The sequence below is a fragment of the Nanorana parkeri genome, unplaced genomic scaffold (assembly GCF_000935625.1).
Source record: "Nanorana parkeri isolate BGI_ZX_2015 unplaced genomic scaffold, ASM93562v1 scaffold601, whole genome shotgun sequence".
In the NCBI taxonomy this organism is placed as follows: Eukaryota; Metazoa; Chordata; class Amphibia; order Anura; family Dicroglossidae; genus Nanorana; species Nanorana parkeri.
The window spans coordinates 173,633-191,527 of NW_017306869.1; the positions used below are offsets into that span (position 1 = coordinate 173,633).

The 17,895-nt window shown below is 39.8% G+C and overlaps 1 protein-coding gene across 1 annotated transcript in view; it reads left to right on the forward strand.

Annotated features, from left to right (window-relative positions):
- The window catches only part of TUBGCP5 (tubulin gamma complex associated protein 5), a 43,425-nt gene that overhangs the window by 16,280 nt on the left and 9,250 nt on the right, over positions 1–17,895 (forward strand). Inside the window, exons 8-20 of the mRNA XM_018562811.1 lie at positions 883–1,000; positions 1,470–1,559; positions 2,033–2,126; positions 4,309–4,555; positions 4,636–4,838; positions 5,982–6,097; positions 6,710–6,972; positions 7,228–7,426; positions 8,338–8,526; positions 9,165–9,347; positions 14,540–14,624; positions 14,763–14,883; positions 15,321–15,499. Of these exons, the coding sequence (XP_018418313.1) occupies positions 883–1,000; positions 1,470–1,559; positions 2,033–2,126; positions 4,309–4,555; positions 4,636–4,838; positions 5,982–6,097; positions 6,710–6,972; positions 7,228–7,426; positions 8,338–8,526; positions 9,165–9,347; positions 14,540–14,624; positions 14,763–14,883; positions 15,321–15,499 (2,087 nt within the window). The remainder of the gene's footprint in view (positions 1–882; positions 1,001–1,469; positions 1,560–2,032; positions 2,127–4,308; positions 4,556–4,635; positions 4,839–5,981; positions 6,098–6,709; positions 6,973–7,227; positions 7,427–8,337; positions 8,527–9,164; positions 9,348–14,539; positions 14,625–14,762; positions 14,884–15,320; positions 15,500–17,895) is intronic.

Here is a 17,895-nt window from a genome sequence, read left to right on the forward strand (position 1 = left end):
GTTATTTGAACCTCATGTAAAGTGACATACCTGTGTGTGTGTGTGTGTGTGTGTATATATATATATATATATATATTGGTATGTCACTCTACATGAGGTTCAAATAACATGACAGTCAAGGTGCCTTCAATTCAAGCCTCACTAAATCTGTTATATATATTATATATACAGATTTAGTGAGGCTTGAATTGAGGGTATTGTATGGAGGGCATTGGCATACAGAAATTCATTTCAGGTCTTTGTATATATGTACGTGTGTGGGGTCTTATCTCCTACATTTTTGTCAAGCTTAATTACTAATAATAACTAATGAGTCACAAGGGCCGACGTGCCTCATATGTGACAGTATACAATAACGGACCGCTACATATTATGGAAATGTTAGATCCTGCCATTTGGGGGAAGAGGGTCCCCACAGACCTTCAGTTCACAAGGATAGTATAGCTTTAAACAAAGCAGAGATCACTGAATGGGAGTAGTGTACCATGGTACCATGTATATTTGCAGGGAACATTTATTTATTTGCAGGGAACATTTATTATATCATTTTCCAAAGGAAAGTGATTTATTTACTTTTTTCCTTGTAGATAATTTCAAGTCAAATAATAGAGGAGGGCGATAGTAAGATTCAGTCTTGTCACTAAACACTACTAATCTGGAAGAGGAGAGAGACCAATGGGGGAAGAAAGGCTGATAATATCTATAGACAATCAGATATCCATTTACAATAGTCGTATTAGTTGAGTTAATTTCTAAATAGTTGCTATGTACTATTGCATTTTGTGTATTATTACTGCTCTTTGCCATACTGGTTTTTTTTTTTGCACTTAGTACTTTCCATCAGAGATTTTAGTATGAATAGATATATTTTTATCCTTCTAGTTGGTGAACCAGATGCCCGAACCTGGCTGGAACAGCATGTCGTTCATCAGTACTGGACCTCAAGAGCAAGTAGATTTTCACACAGCTTACACTTGCATTCTAATCTGGCAGCTGTCTGGTAAGATTTTTTTTTTTTTATGCCTATTTCCCAACATTTCATAGTGTAATTGTAAAAGCTGACTATGGCACACACATGTGAAGTAGACTTGTACTCTAATATTACCATAAAACTATGTTAACACTCTTGCTTGGATGGATAAATAACCATTATTAGAAGGGCTAACATTCCTATCTTTCTGGCTAGATAATGCTTCTCTAGGATCTTTTTGGTCCACAACAGATTTCTGAAGGCCTAGGTGCTTGGCCATTTGATCTCTAGGAAGACGAGTTCAGATTGGCTGATCTTTCCTTACCCAAGAGATCACGTGCCTAGGCCTTTAGACATTGACAGCACGAGAGTGAATGGAGCAGTATTTTCTTCTGGAAAGTAAGTTAATCTAATATGTTTTCATCATAGAGGTTGAAATGACTAAACAAATCAGTTTTCTAGTGCAAAGGCTTAATGAACTTGTAATTTGTTATTATAGGGATCAGCATTTATACACTTCAGATCCGCTATATACACATGAAGAAAAAACATTTGTTACTGAAACCCAAGTGATTCGTGAGGCTCTCTGGTAAGTTGAAAAAGGTGCTCCTTAGCAAAAAAAATAGGGAAAATATTTATTACATTTTTGTATTCGTCTTTTTTTTTTTCTTAGCAACATCACATTTTTTTAACGCTGCAATACAATGTTGAGCCATTCACAGCTTGTGGAGCATGCAAATAAATGCCTTATCACTGTTGCACACACATACTGTACATATCTAGGCAAGTTTATTTAGATACATTAGCTATTATCCGTATGCTTTCTACATAAAAAGACCTTCTAAATATGCAGGTAGTTTCATGTAAGTAAAATGACAAAGTTCTTATAGACATTAATTTGTTCAGCAAATCTTGCAAGGCTAGTTTTTGCTTTTCCTTCTAGGAGTAGACAATACTGTCTTCTAAAACGTCCACTATCCAAATAAAAAAATGAATACAATGTTTTTAACCTTTTTCTTTGGGTCACATTTACGAGTCCTATAATATGTTTTTTGTTTTTAGGTTACTTTCAGGTGTGAAAAAACTGTTCATCTTTCAGTTAAATGACGGGAAGGTCACTGTGAGGAATGACATCATTGTGACACATATGACGCATGTATGCTAACAATCCAAGTCATTTACTATATTGTTACATTCCAATTTTCAGCCACCAGATGCAAAATGCAGTTTTGGAACTTAGCTTTGGGTCCCCTATTTTCAGTCTTGGTGCTAAATATATATGTATTGTCAGCTGATTATATATTTGTCCTAGGTACCATTAACCCTTGCACTGCCACCGACGTAAGGCTATGGCGGAACACAATTGCTTCCAGCTGATCACGTCAGTAAGCCTTACGACGGTGGCTTTTACTGTTCTGCTATAAGCTCATGGTTGCTTTACCATGTTTCCCTGACTGTGCCCTGTAAAAAAAATAGCTGTTATCAGCGGTTTAAAAGCCGTTGATGAGAGCTATTAACAAAAAGTAATACATAAATTAATTTAAGAAAAACAACACAAAAAGAGGTGTCAATGTGCTATAAGCAAATTGAAGCTCTCTGTGTTCAGGATGGCTTCAATAATGTAATATACAATGTAATACATATATAAAGGTAGTTTAATCAATAGAAAGGACTTGGCTCCCTCATTTCCTCTGGGCCCAAGGCTTATGGCTTGGATACCTGTGGGTAATCCAGCCTTATTAAAAACCATTTACTGATGATTGTGATCTTATTTCCTAAAATACCTTTTGGTTTTCTGTAAGCAGGTCATCCAAAATATTTCTGTTGAGTTTGCTTTTCAGAGTTAATGTTAATCACCAAAACAAAGGTCCCCCAGAGTTTTCAGATTTTCCTCTGTCAGATTCCCCTACGGTTAGAAGCAAAATATATGTATTATTCTCTTCGATTCTGTGCAGTTTTGTTAGTTTCTATTGCTCACTCTTTACCATTTGTAAAGTGGTGTTTGAGATTCATTGTATACCCAAAAGTAGCAACCTGTGAGTTTTTGTGAGAAATATAAAGTGTGACACCTAAATGGTTGATGTGAGTGGCATCTCCATTTTATTTCTTCCATTGGTTTATACATTATCTCTATTAGCTCAGAAGCCTCTTAGAGGCTTTTCTTATGCAGGTTAAATGCACCTAAAAGAACGCTGCATTCGCTTGTTTTACGAGCGCTGACATATATGCAATTTTGTATTGTGATTTCACTTCAATGTATATTCTTTTGGTTGCAAATCCTTCTCACGATAGCCCACCGTAAAGTCTTGTAATCCCACAACACATTTTGGTGTTATGAGGTCTTGTATTTTTTAGGTATGCACCAAAATTGAGTTTTTAGACCGAAACCAAAAATTAAAAAGTTTTTTTTTTTTTTTTTTTACCAACCTTTTTGAATTATTTTAACTTTATTTTTAACTTATTTTTGTTTTATTTATTTTTTATTTTTTTTTTACTTGTCAGGGGTCTAAACAGACTCTTGATATTTCCGTTTTTAGACTAGAAAAACAGATTGAGGACACAGAGTCCTCAATCTTTTTCTGCAGCCTCTGTTATGAGTGAACAGGAAGCCTATATACTGAGTTAGTATGTTCACAATCATGAATGAACACGAAGTGATGTATTCCTGTTCACTCATAACTGGGGACACAGTAAGCATACTATGCTTTCAGTTATCTACAAACACTCAGCGATCAGTCATAATCACTGAGCGATTGTAAGCCGCTCTCAATCTTGCATCTCTGTGCTCTCCCATCCTGACTCACCTGTCACAAAAGGCTGAGCGGTGCGGCAGGAGAGCTCGGCCTCCTGTGACTGCTGACTCCTCTCCCTCACCACTTGGCATCCTGAGCTGTATCCTTCCTGCACCTCCCTGTGCCTTGGTCTTCTGAAAGTTTATCTGCGCACTGAACGTCTGTTTGTGTCCCCTCGGATCCCTGCTGCCTCTGCTGACACAGGTGGGGGAAAGAAACGGGCCCTCCTTACCATCTTGTCTTGAATTGTATTGTGATTGTAATGTCTTCCTTATATTGTATAGCGCTGTGCAAACTGTTGGTGCTATATAAATAATATGTAATAATAATCAGAGGGAACACAAACCAGCATCCAGTGGGGAGAAGGGAAGCCTAGAGATGCACTAACTTTTCGGCCGCCATGGTACTTTCGGCATTTTGTACCATGTTTTGATGGCTAAAAGTTTGGTGCATCCCTACTATTTTTACTCCAAATGTTTTATTGTAAAATATCTTAGGGTTACACCGTAAAATACATTAATTTTGTCCCCGCATTCTTGTTCCCAGAACTGTCTTAGGTCTGTTCTTGAGCAAATAGCAGCATATGGGCAAGTAGTATTTAGGCTGCAGAAGTTTATGGATGAGGTTACAGGTCACTGTTCTGAGAACCCATTGCCAGGAACTCTACCTACCACCAAAAAAGGTGCTGAGGCTCCATTCCGAACTTACCAAGCCTTCATGTGGGCACTGTACAAGTACTTCATGAGTTTTAAGGAAGAGCTAACAGAGATTGAGAAATGCATAATTAACAAAGGTAAGCTAGATGTTTGCTTTGATGCTCAACATTTTATAGTACATTTGCACACTAGTGTAACAAATCTCTCCTCTCTTTAGACAAAACTGTCACATTGGCAATGGTTGTTGACAAGTTGGCTCCTCGGCTAGCACAGCTGAAAGTGTTGCATAAGGTTTTCAGCACAGGTATAGCAGAAGTGCCTCCTGACACCCGAAATGTCGTGAGAGCCTCTCATCTTCTTAATACGCTGTATAAAGCCATTTTGGAGTACGACAATGTAGGAGAGGCATCTGAACAAACGGTAGGTAATTGACCATCAAAGAAGACTGATTAGCTATGTCATGATGGAGTTTAACATGGGAAAACTACTTGGTATCTTGGCAGCACAGGGCAGTGTTATTTAATAGGCAAAAGCAGAGATCTGTTCTGCTGCCTCTTTACATTTTACTGGCCAACACTATGTAGATACCTCATTGCTCTTATTAGCTTGGCTTGGTTTTCCTGCTCCATCCCTTTACTTGATCCAACTCTGCTTTTTCACAAGCTTATATACTGTCCCGCTGCCTGATACTGCCTATCCCAGGTACAGAAACCGCCGGTCAGGGCCACAACATGTTACATAACATGTATAAGCAATTATTCTATGTCGTACAATTCTGTTAGAAATGGGCCTGAAACATACAGGGATATTATGGAAGGTGCACAAGTGAATGGATGTGTAGTGCAGCATTAATGCCAATAGCACTGCCTTTTCCTATACTCAAGAGACTAGACTCTTGCATCTCTGCTCTATACATTTTTATAACATGATAGGCAGGTGAATATAAAATTAGTCTTATGAACGTTTTATATTAACCTCTTGCAGCCATAAGATGGCAGTTGTGAGAATTCAGCATCATATTTTTTTACCTTGCTTGCTATGCTGTGAATAGCCGGTGTAATGAGTATGTTCAATAGCAGGTGTTGAGATTATACCCATCAATCTGAATAACTGAGAGGAACACTCCCCACTTCCTCTCTCCTTTTCAGAGTCAGGACTGTATGCATTTTTAGTCTGATCAAGTTCTGTAATGGACCAGTCCTTGCCTCAATTTGACAACTAGATATTTGGAAGAGCATCGTGTGGTAATGAGCATTTCCAGTAGTCAGAAGCATTCCTTATTGCACATAGAAATGTCCATTTTTTATTTTATGTGTGATGGCACTGATTCTTTGTTCTCTTTCTCTTAGAAAAGGGAAGTATGTACTCCATCATGTGGGTTCTAGCTAATGAGTCTCACTGTAATTTGGGGGTGGGGATTCCAAATAATATGTCCCCACATCCATCTTTCCCCAGGAAAAAAAGGATTTCCTAGTTTGAAGTACAGCAAAAGAAAACACCTTGACAATAAACTACATACAATTTTTTATTTTTAGTTATACCTTTTGTTTATTTACCTTTTAGGTGTCGCTCTTATTTTTTCTGTGGGTTGAAACTGTGAGACCCTATTTAGAAATAGTGGATGAATGGATTGTTCATGGACACCTTTTCGATCCAGCAAAGGAATTCATTATTCAGCGGTAAGTACATGTATATGTGCTGCACATATCTGGGTGCCAGGCTTAGACCTGCCCTTTCGATGAATGATGACCCAATAAACTGAAGACTGGTAGAGGATTGTTCAAGAACCAGCAGTAGAGATGGAGAAAGCACAGAGCCACATAATGAAGTAAAAGGAGGGAGATTCTTATACTGCAGGTCCTAAGGCGCAGCATAAAGACAGGAGTGGGAGGGATATGTCTTAAATGATCTTAGACTGTAGATAGATGGGTGCCTAGGCACAGTTACATGCCAGGATGTACTCAACAATTTCTCAGGAACAATTAAAGCAAAACATTTAGATTTTGGGGGATTACTGGTTGGCCATAAATAACCTTTCAAGATATTCCCTTTAAGATAGCAGATCTTCATGTTTTGAGTTCAGTCCTCTGGCATCTGTGTTGAGGACTCCACATAGCCAAAGGATTGCATATGCCTTGTATCATAAATAAAAATGCTAGAGAGTCAAGCATGTAAAGTCTTGTGGAGAAAGTATCTAGGGAGTAAGAGATGGGATTTTAACTCTTTGTTTTTATGGTGGTTACATATTTGTAATAACTTGTCTTTCATCTTTGTCTTCTGCTTTTATGTAGAAATAAAGATGTTCCAGTGAATCACCGTGATTTTTGGTATGCAACATACACCTTATACAGTGTATCTGAAAAAACAGAGAATGAAGATAAAATGAGTGACAATGCCAGTGCCAGCTCAGGTAGTGACCAGGCCCCAGCCAGCAGGCAGCACACAATGGTTTCTTTCCTAAGACCTGTTCTCAAGCAGATCATCATGGCAGGAAAGTCCATGCAGCTGCTGAAGAATCTGAAGTGTAAATCTTCCCAACAGCAAGACTCAAGAGGTAGGAAGGAGATGATTTAACTCTTTTGTTGCCAGAGCCAATTTTGCACACATGTTAAAAGCTCTGTTTCATGGAAGATTGTCTGTCTGTTTCCCTAATCCTAAGGTTTGTTTTAAAAGTCAAGAATCCGAAAATGATTTTCTTTGACTTAAACCTAATATGCTGTTCTGTTGCATCCCTAATAGAGAAATTAGTGTAATACTAAAATGTTTTGTTCTTAATTTGGTTTGTCACTTTTCTTTTTCGATGATCCAGATGCAGATAGGAAGAGCTTGTACACATTGTTCTTGGAATCTGTGCAATCTCGTCTCCAGCATGGGAAAGACTTGGCACCAGACAGCATTACGGAGCAGCAAGTTAATAAGCAGAGTCTAATAAAAATGCAGTCAATAGTGGCTAAACACTTAGAACTGAATGATGTACACGATCCACTGCTGGCTATCAATTTTGCAAGGTAAGACCAAATAGGATGGTATCTAGTGTATGAGCATTTTCTGTACTCTGCATTTGAAATAGTCAGATTTAAAGGATATGCACACCCTACATTTAATTGGTAGTTAGCTCAATGTCACGCCCATTATGATGTTTGCTCTTATATTAAAGTACCACTGATGAAGTGAGTCACTAAGTAGTGAAGTGAGGCCAGGAGCTAGGATTATCAGGAGGGAGTTGGAAATAACAGGACAAATGCATCCAGTGAAAGTCCTCTATTCCAAACCGAATGTAATCGTATCATCTGTACGATTACTTGCAGACTGCCAATTGCAGATGCGGCCACTGTCTCCCTGTCATTTATTTCAACAAGCACAGTAGCCGCATCTGAAGGAGACACCTGGGATTCCTGCTGCAGGAATTCCAGATAGCCTTGTGTGAATGAAACCTTAATTTTTCCCTTCGTCTTTACAGAGCTTCCAACATGGACTGTGCTTCATTTTTTTCCACTTCAATTATGCCAACTTTCTAACTCGCTATTCTTTATCAGGTCCTTTTTCTATTGTCCGCAGATTTGAAATCGCTCTTGCTAATTAATTGAAACATACACTTGGTCCTCTGTTAATTTTTTTTGTACAATAAGGATATATTTATTATAAACATTACAAATGTGTGAAATCATTTATTGAGAGTGAATTTTTTTTTTTCAAGCCAGGTGATTGGCTGCCAGCCAAAGTCTCTTTCTAAGCCTTATTTAAAATAGAAATAAGGATGGTTTGTGAAACCACTGTAAATTAAATTGGAGCCCTTGTACATATTAACCGGTTAAATTCATATTTCCAGTGCATTTTATTACATGAATGCTAAAATCTGATAAAAATCCTATAGTATAGTTAATTCTGCTGTGCTCGGCATGTGATGTTTCTCTTGAAGGTTATATCTGGAACAGAGTGACTTCCTAGAGACATTTACCTGTGAAGATGTCAGTGTGGATAGGTCCTCAGAATCTGTTACTTGCCAGTCATTTGAACTAACCCTTCGGTCATGCCTCTACCCACACATTGACAAGCAGTATCTGGAGTGCTGTGGAAACCTCATGAAAACCCTAAAAGAAGATTATAAGTAAGTGGTTACATCCAGAATATATTATATAATATATAATGAGAAAATGAAAATGTTAAACTTTCATGAACTTAATAATGTCATTGTCTTTATGGATTGTATAATATAAATTACCTCTAATTACGGTCCTTAAAGGAGAATTATGGGGTGAGTGAAAAACACTCATCCTCATAATTCAAGCCGACCTGTGACACTCAAGCTGTCACACCTCGGCTCTATTGATCGGAAAGTCAGCAAACACACACCGCCGATTGCTGACTTCCTGATCTTCTTCCTGCAGAGAACGGTGACTGACTAGAGGAACGGGCGGGCTAGAGCTGTCAATCAGCCAGCGGGGTGGATTTCGACAGTATTGTCGGGATCTGTCCCGGCTGCGGCGCGGGTCTGTGCTCTCACCTTATACCGGGCAATAGCCCGCTATATACTGAGTTTTGGGTCACTGGAGGATATTAGTATATGTCCTCCTGTGACCCTGAAGAGAACTATGGCCAAAAACGGTTAGACCATAGTTCTCCTTTTAAACTGAGATTGCATCACTGGATTATTACCATATAGTTAAACAGATCTCTGCCTTCAATGATGGCAGGATGTTTGAGGTCATTTTTCCTTTTTATAATTAGATTTGTTTTCTATTTTAGACTGGTAGAATATTTGAAGTCAATGAGAAACTTCTTCCTTCTTGAAGCCGGGGATACAATGTATGACTTTTACACCTCCATATTTGATAAGATCAGAGAGAAGGAACCATGGCAGAATGTTGTTTTTCTGAATGTACAGCTACAGGAAGCAGTGAGTCAGCGGTACCCAGAGGACAGCGCAAGGTATGGAACAAAAATGTGTTGATAGTAGTCTGTGTTTTTGCACACAGCTGGTACTGGACCCAGTGTGCTTTTACAAGAATTGGAAATTCTTATATATGGCTTTTTTTTGTTCACTGTTAGAAAACGTGTCCTCCAGGACTGCCATAAATAAGTTGGCATTTTGTGGTACTATTTTACTCCTGAAGATAAATGTAATTATCAAAAGTGAAATAGTTGTGTGTTAGAATGAATTCAATGAGTTGTGTAACATCTTCAGGAATGTATTTTGGTGAGAATGATAAGAATCTGTAACATGCAGCAATCCCACCCTTGTGAGGGGTTTGCCGTTTAGAGATTTTACATCCACAGTCACTGCAATTGTATTTGGTGGTAATTACTGTATATTGTCGAGCTTGTTTAAGAAATTGGCTATATCTTGTAGGAAACTAGCAATATTGCTGACTAACAGCTTCAGCACATAGCAGTGTGTTACATAGTTGCATAGTATTTGAGGTTGAATAAAGACATAAGTCCATCAAGTCCAACCTATTGTGTGTATGCATTTATGTTTGAGCAGGTGTGTGCGTGTGTATTAGTGAATGTGGGATTTTGCTCTTAGGCATACCTGTACCCCTGTATGTTATGGTCTCCGAGGAACTCGTCCAGCAGTTTCTTCAATGATTCCACGCTCTTAGCCGAGATCACTTCCTGCGGCAGCGAGTTCCAGACCTTAACCGCTCTGACTTTGAAGAACCCCTTGCGCCCTGTGTGTTGAAAATTTTTTTCCACCAATTTTTGGTTGTGCCCTCTGGTCTTTGTTACGGAGCTAACCATAAACAGTTTGTTAGTAATGTTGCTGTCGCCCTTAATAATGTTGCTGTCGCCCTGTTGCTGTGTTCAAGCCTGTTATGATTGGTATGCCTGGATTTCCTGCCTTGTGGATCTCGGGCAGCATTTAGAAGATCCTAATTTCTGGACTATTCAGAATTGTATTAAGTTCTGAAGGTAGGTGAGATGGTAGTGCTTTATTGAGACCTTTTAGTTGTTGAGTAAAATCATGGGGATAGATCATAATCCACTTTCTTTATCGTCCATTGGGGGACAAAGTTGAAAAACTGTGAGATGTAGGGTTATGCTGCTGCCTCCAGGAGAAATGAACACTAGGCAAGAAAATTAAAAGCCTACCACTTTAAGGACATAACCCCTCCGACCTCACACCTGCCACTTTCACTTAGTGTCCTCAGAAGAATGGGTGTCTTTTTTTCTGGTTTATTATTTTTGAGTGTTTTCACTCCCTTTTTTTTTTTTTTTTACTTGGATTGGTTGCTTTTTTGGAGTTTGACTGATTTTATGTACATTTCCTGCCGCTTCAGGAAATTTAAAGAGGCCAGGACTTTGATTTGATGACGCACTTGTTTTTCTCGTGTGTGTGTGTCAGGTGGCCACGCTGACCAACGAGTGCTCGCAATTTGCGAGCGAAATTCAAAATCCATGGCGCAGGGCTGCACTGGATGATATTATGGGGTACAGATGGTACACCCATATCGGTGGAGCGGAAGGACCATTTGCCGAAAGATAAGTATAGCGGGAACTCACACACATAATGCCCTACGCATGCATTTTTACCTTATTTTATCATTATTTACTTTATCACTTTTTTAATTTTTTTACTTTTTTAAATTGTTATTTATCTTTTACTTTTTTATATACCGTATTTTGCGCTCTATAAGGCGCTCCGGTCCATAGGACGCTGGCATTCTGTGACAGGCATTCTGTGATTCTGTGATAGCAGCTGCAGTTCAGTGACCGCTGAGACAGGTGGCGCTGTGATTACAGCGCCACGGTCTCAGTAATCACACGGAGCAGACAAAGTACGACGTTCTTCGTCTGCTCAAGGGGCCCTATGGTGAGCTCCTATGCCGTGGAAAACCAGGGCAGGGCGGACACGATCGCGGCCGCTCGATTTAATACAAGTGATCTAATTAGATCACTTGTATTAAACGAGCAGCGGCTCCCACTGTACATTCAGCTCTGCTTGTCAGGAGCAGGGCTGAATGTACAAAAAAACTACTCGACCGGCGCCCGGAACTGCATGTCCCGGGCGTTGGGCAATAGGCATTCGCTCCATAAGACGCAGGCACATTTCCCCCCTCCTTTTGGGGATAAAAAGTGCGTCTTATGGAGCAAGATATACGGTCATTTTTTTAATGTATTTTTTTTTTTTTTTTCCTTTTTTTAAAAATTTTCGTTTTTTTCCCCCCCACTTATTGGTATCACACAGGAGCTAACAAGCCCCTGTGCTACAGCATTTGGATGTTACAAGCTCTCTTTGTGGAACCTGTCACCTCCAGTACAGGAGTTCAATCTTCTGTGACAGCTGAGACAGGAGCGCTGTGAATACATTATTGCTATGCCTGATGAAGGGACCCTGTGAGGCCCCAAAAGCGCTTGTGTTTTTGACATGAGTTTTCAAAAAACCCACAATTGATTATCCTTGAAGGAACTTGTGTGCTGGTGACATTTCTCATATGGTGTGCAGTTGGCGGCCCCATCCGCAGTCATTCCGAGCACCCTTCCCTGATTACGGGACTTTCCGGTAAGGAGTGCAACAAGCCTTTTCCATCATATTCCTGTCTCACTGTTGACACAAAGCAGACCAGAGAATGTCTGCTCTTATCCCCGCTCTCTATCCTGATGTCATTTGCTGTGGTCCCAGCTCCCCCAGATGAGCGGGGGACCCCAAAAACCACAACGGGGAGGGAGGCAGCCGGCAGGGAGGACGAACCAGGGAGGATCCAGGTGAATGGTCTGTCCATCCAGAGGTGTTTCGACAACTGCTGGGGAATGCTCTATGTGAATCTTCTGACTTCTCATCACAACAAAAAGGTGGACAGATTTCTGTCCAAAGCAAGGGATCCAATGGCAGATGTGGTGGATGCCTTAGTAGCTCTGTGGGATCGGTACACACTAATGTATGTCTTTCCTTTGCTGACGCGATTGCCTCGCCTGCTTCAGAACATGAAGGAATTCCAGCGATTTGATCCTTTGCTTTTTCCAGATTGGCCAGATCAGTTGTATCAGGGTCTAATCTTCCACCCTGCTTCTCGGTCACTGGCTTTAACTGTCTGGCTGCTGAAACCCAAGTGTTGAAAGGAATTTCAGATTTTGTTATTCTGACTAATGCTTAATGCTCGTAGATCTGCTCCTAAGATTTATCACCCTACGTAGAAGGTTTATTTTCATTGGTGTGAGTCCTTGGGGTCTTTCCCACATGCTTTTTCTATATTGACAATTTTGTCTTTCCTTCAACCTGGGGTAAATTAACGTTTAGATCCAAGTACTATAAAGGGTCAGATATCTGCCTCTTGCTTCTAATTCTTTGGTTCGTATTTTGATTCGGAGGTGCTCCAAGTATGTTTCCTAGTTAGGTCTCTTCTTCCTCTATAAGATTTTACATTGGTTTTATCTGTTCTACAGAAACATCCTTTTGAACCTATCCGAGTGTTTTTTTTTAGTTTTTTTTTTTTTAGTCTTTTGTTATTCAAAAAGGTTGCCCTTCTTATGCCTATTACCTCGGCTAGAAGGGTTTCCAACTTGTCTGCTTTTGTTTTGTAGAGAAACCTGTTTGGTTCTTCATAAGGACAAGGTTGTTCTAAGACCGCAGGTTACCTTTTTACCCAAGGTGGTTTCAACCTTTCATTTAAATGAAGTCACTGTTTTACCATCTCTTTGTCCAACTCCTGTTCATCCTAAGGACATTTCTAATCATTATTTGAATGTTGTGAGGGCTGTTAGAGTTTATCTTTAGGCGTTTGAATTCTTCATTTGTTCTACCTGAAGGTCCTAGAAAAGGTTGCTCAGCTTCTAGATCTGTGATTTCTAAGTGGATTTGTCAGCTAGTCATTCAAACTTATACGTTGTGGGATAAGGTTCCTCCTTTTCTTGTTTCTGTTCATTCTATTAGGGCATTTCAGAATCAAGCTTCTGTTATTCAAATGTCAAGCCGCAACTTGGTCTTCGGTTCACACTTTTGCTAAGTTTTTTTGATAAAGTTGATATTTCTGCCTCTTCTGATGTTAGTTTTGATTGAAAAATTCTTCAGGTGGCTGTTTTGAGTATGTGAGCTGGTTCTTCTAGTTGTTATGGTGCCCTTCTGTTTTGGACTGCTTTTAAACATCCCTACATCTCATAATTCTGCAGAGCTGTGTCCCTCAATGGACGATAGAGAAAATAATAAGATTTTGTTCTTACCGTAAAACCCTTTTCTCAGAATCCATTGAGGGACACTGCTCTCTCCACTCACTAACTTTCATACTGCTTACTACAACTGGCAGTTGTAATGGTAGGAGGGGGTTATGTCCTTAAAGTGGTAGGCTTGTAATTTTTTTTGCTTATTGTCCATTTCTCTGGGAGGTAGAAGCATAACCCTACATATCGGAACTGTTCAGAGCTGTGTCCCTCAGTGGACTCGGATAAAAGGATTTTACAGTATATTCTTGTATATGTCTTGTATATATTTGTTTTTATCACGACTACTTTAGTCCTTTCTCTGCTTGTTTAAATATGATGCCCATATTGTTCCACTCTTTCCAGTCTTTCCCTCCAGTGCTGAAAGATTATATGAAAATGTTTCTTTTGGGTGGAAATCAAGGATTTAACTCGCAAGCTGAAGCTGTTAATATGTGTCCAGTGCAGGTTTACGTGCTACTGGAGGTGCAAAGTTACTCCTCTTTTCCTTCTTGTCACATTTCATTACCATAGAATTGCTATTGTTACTGTGGAGTTTTGTATTGAGCCTCAGTCTCCTGATGAAATCCTCCATATCATAGAATAACTATGTATGATCTAGTTTGATGTTTGGGAAGAATGTAAGACCTTTGTAGACATATATAACAACTAATATTTCCGTTCCGAAATTTTCTGAGCTGACAAATAGAAAATCCCCATTTTCTCAGGTCTTTTCCTAACATTTTGCTAAACCTTTGTGTATTAGTACTGTGTGGACCAAGAAGAAGGGGGGTAGACCTCAAAAAAAAGCTTGCCCTGAATATGTAACCGTTAGATACTTTTTTTTAATTGCACTATCAGTACTGGACTGTGCTATTAGGATTACCATGTTTTCGTGGATTCCTTCTTTTAGAAAATGTGAATCTAGGCAATGGTTCCTAAGTTAATCCTCACATGCATTTGTTTTGTTTTTTTCTTGAACCTAGATTATCCATTTTCTTTGAAAATGTTGAATTGGTTAAAAAGAAGCTTCCAGTGAATACATTAGATGGTCTTGTACTGAGTTATAAGGTGAGCATGATTAGTAAGATTGCATCTATGCATTTGTACATAGAATAATGAAGGATACAATTATTTTTATTGAAGCTATATAAAGTTTACTTTTCTTTTATACTTATGTAATTTTGCACCACTCTTGCTCTGTCCTAGGTACCCTGGCCTGTAGATATTGTTATCAGCTCAGAATGTCAGAAGATCTATAATCAGATATTTTTGTTGTTACTGTTAATAAAATGGGCAAAGTACAGCTTGGATGTCTTACACTTTAATGGTAAGCTCTCTTTATTATTTCCTTGCTTTCTTTATTCATAGCAATTACAAATGATAGGATATTCTGTCACTTATGAAAGCTGTGTTTCATGGTAGGCCTCAGTATAACAACTTAATCCCAGCATTGAAGAGATCACATTTACTGGCTGCTGTAGTATCATGCCTAGTTTTATAAATACTGTGCATTGTATAAATAATAGTTTGAGTATAACTGTGTTGGCTCCCTAGACAACGTGCGCACCCTTGGACTGCAAGGGTTAAGATTTGATTTGCAGTAGTGCTGCTTAATTATTTTTATAAGTGCTTGGTTGGGCACTATATTTTGGAGATCGCTGTAAAGAAGCTACACTATTATGAAGCTCTGCATGTAAGCCCTTTTACTGGTTATCTGTTGTATTAAAAAATCTTGAGTTTACTTTCTGAATATTTTCTTGCTAGAACTGGTGAGTGCAGCTGAGAAGGAACCCCCGAAAGAAGACTTGGGCAGTGAGCAGCAAATTCTGTCCCATCTCTTACCAGAAGCCGAGCCAAAACAACAGCAAATTCATCGCATGTTCCTTCTTCGAGTCAAGCTCATGCATTTTGTTAACAGTCTGCACAATTATATGATGACCAGGGTTAGTTGGTTTATGGGATTATAACTTTAAGCTCTATTAATTTTTTCCATAGGTTATATTGATTTGCAGTTACTGGGATTACACTGCCTATCGGATATTAAGAGGGAAAGTATAGTATATTTTGATTTGTTATTGTAGTGTTTACGTTAAAGTTATTTCCCATATGAAACTAAAGCATAACCAAACCCAAGAACATAAAGTCAGCATTGTCACCCTAGGACAGGAAGTTAATGAAGGTGAAAGGAATAAATTTAATCTAATACAGCCACATTTAAAGGAGAACTATGGGGTTAGGGCTTTTCCCCATAGTTCTCCTTAGGGTAACGGGAGGACACAAATTAGCATCCTCCTGTCACCCTAAGCTCAGTATACCGCGAGCTACAGCTCGCGGTATACTGAGACGCCGCAGCTGAAACAGATCCCGACAATTATATCTGGAGCCGCCCAGCTGTGTGAGTGACAGCTGGCTCTGTAGAGCCAGCTGTACCTGCCCCCTCCCCCATCCGTGCCGCCAGTCAGCGCTGGAGGATGGTGGAATTCAGCCCCTCCCCTGTCACGGCTCTCTGCCGTGAAAGGATCGAGAGGTGAGCGAACGCCGGTATGTGTTCGCTCACTTCCCGATCTACTGTGCCGGCCTGTGACAGTTTCATTGACACAGGTCGGCTAGAACTATGAGGTGAGTGAAAATCACTCACCTCATAGTTCTACTTTAAGGGCTGCAGTAGATTACATTTTTGTTCTTGGGTTTAGATATTCAACAGTTGAATAAGATATCAGCCACACAGGTAGTGCATTGTTATTAATTATATTGTAAGAAGGAGCAGTGAAATGCAACCAGTGTGTAACACTGAAACTGGAAGCAGAGCCTGGAGTGTAAAATACAGGATTGTTTGTGGCAAACTGATCTGTTTTACATGTTTATCTAAGGTCTAGATATAGTGCACCTGCCCTGGAAAATAACTATTCCTTCTTTGGTAATATGTCAAGGAAAGATGGAAGCGCTTGAGGCTGTGTCACTAACATGCAGAAATAACACTAAAGTCATCCTGTAAAATAACATGATGATTATTCACCTGCCCGACTGTGACGCCAATCTTTGCCGCTACTGGTATTTGCCTTTTTCAATAATGTCAGATACCTGGTCCCCCACTGCGTGCTGTGGTTCCCCCTGCCAGGTCCTACATTTTATAAAGAGACAGTAGTGACAGAGGGGCCTGTGGGGGGTCACAGAGCTCTACAGAAACCAGGAAGGGCCCAATGTGACAATTCTGCTAATGCTCTGCAAAAGAGCAAAGATTGGAGTCTCTGACAGCCAGACAGGTAAGTATTCCTCTTCCTTTACAGGATGACTTTCGTTTTATGTCTGTGAATCAACGACAGGGTTGCTTTAAATATTAACTTTAAAGAAGAGGAACTATTGTTTTTCCCACAGTGTTAAGCTCAGAAGGTAAGCTCAATTTGTTTGTAGTTTGTTTTATATAAATCCTGGCAGCCACATTCAGCAGGCTGCTCACACTAACTACTAAATGTATCTGAACTTACAAATGGAAGATTTGCTATGTTATGGGAAAATATAGAAAGGGTAATTGTGCCTAAGCATTTACCATTTATCTGAGTTTTCTCCTCCAAAAATAGCAGTGTACTTTCTGGAATGTGAGTGTGCCTAGGCAGCCTTGTATCTGTATATGTGCAGTGTGTGTTCTAAGGCTGGTTGTACACTTATAGATCCTTCTCTATAACAATGATAGAAAACAGATTGCTCCATCCACCCTTCATTGCATGGATGGACAGATCTCTTGCTGCCAGCTATTGTAGTCAGCTGCTACTACTCCAGGAGCTGTAGAATGCCCAGACAATATCTGTATCTGATTGGATACAGGCACTGTTTGGCCAAAAACCCTTCAATTAAATTCGATTGACAAATTGACTTTTGTCAAGTGGAGGGGTGCCAGCAGGGCCCCCCAAGGCTTGAATTTTGGCTGGTATATCGGGAACCTGTCAATTTGCTCAGTGTATGGCACTGCTACACTCAGTCTGAAACTAAGGGCAGTCTCAGGATATTTGCAGTGAAATTTGGTGATGTCACTTCTCTGCTGCTCACTTTTCTCCTTCCTGGAGGTTCTGATTTGGGCAAGCCAAACCCTTCCTCTACCAAGATGGCCGCCTCTATACAGAGAGACCATGCAGGATAAGGCCTGGTAAGTCAGTGATGGGGAAAAGTTCAGTTGCAGAGAGATAACAGGCAATCCTAGTGACTAGTCCTTAGCCCCCTGCTTGCCTTTTACTTGAGCGCTGCTTTAAGAATTCAGGTAATCTTTAACTTCTTGTTGTTTGATTCTATGCTGACATCTCCCCCTCGGGCTCAACTAGACAGGGGCAAGACTGCTGCAGGCACA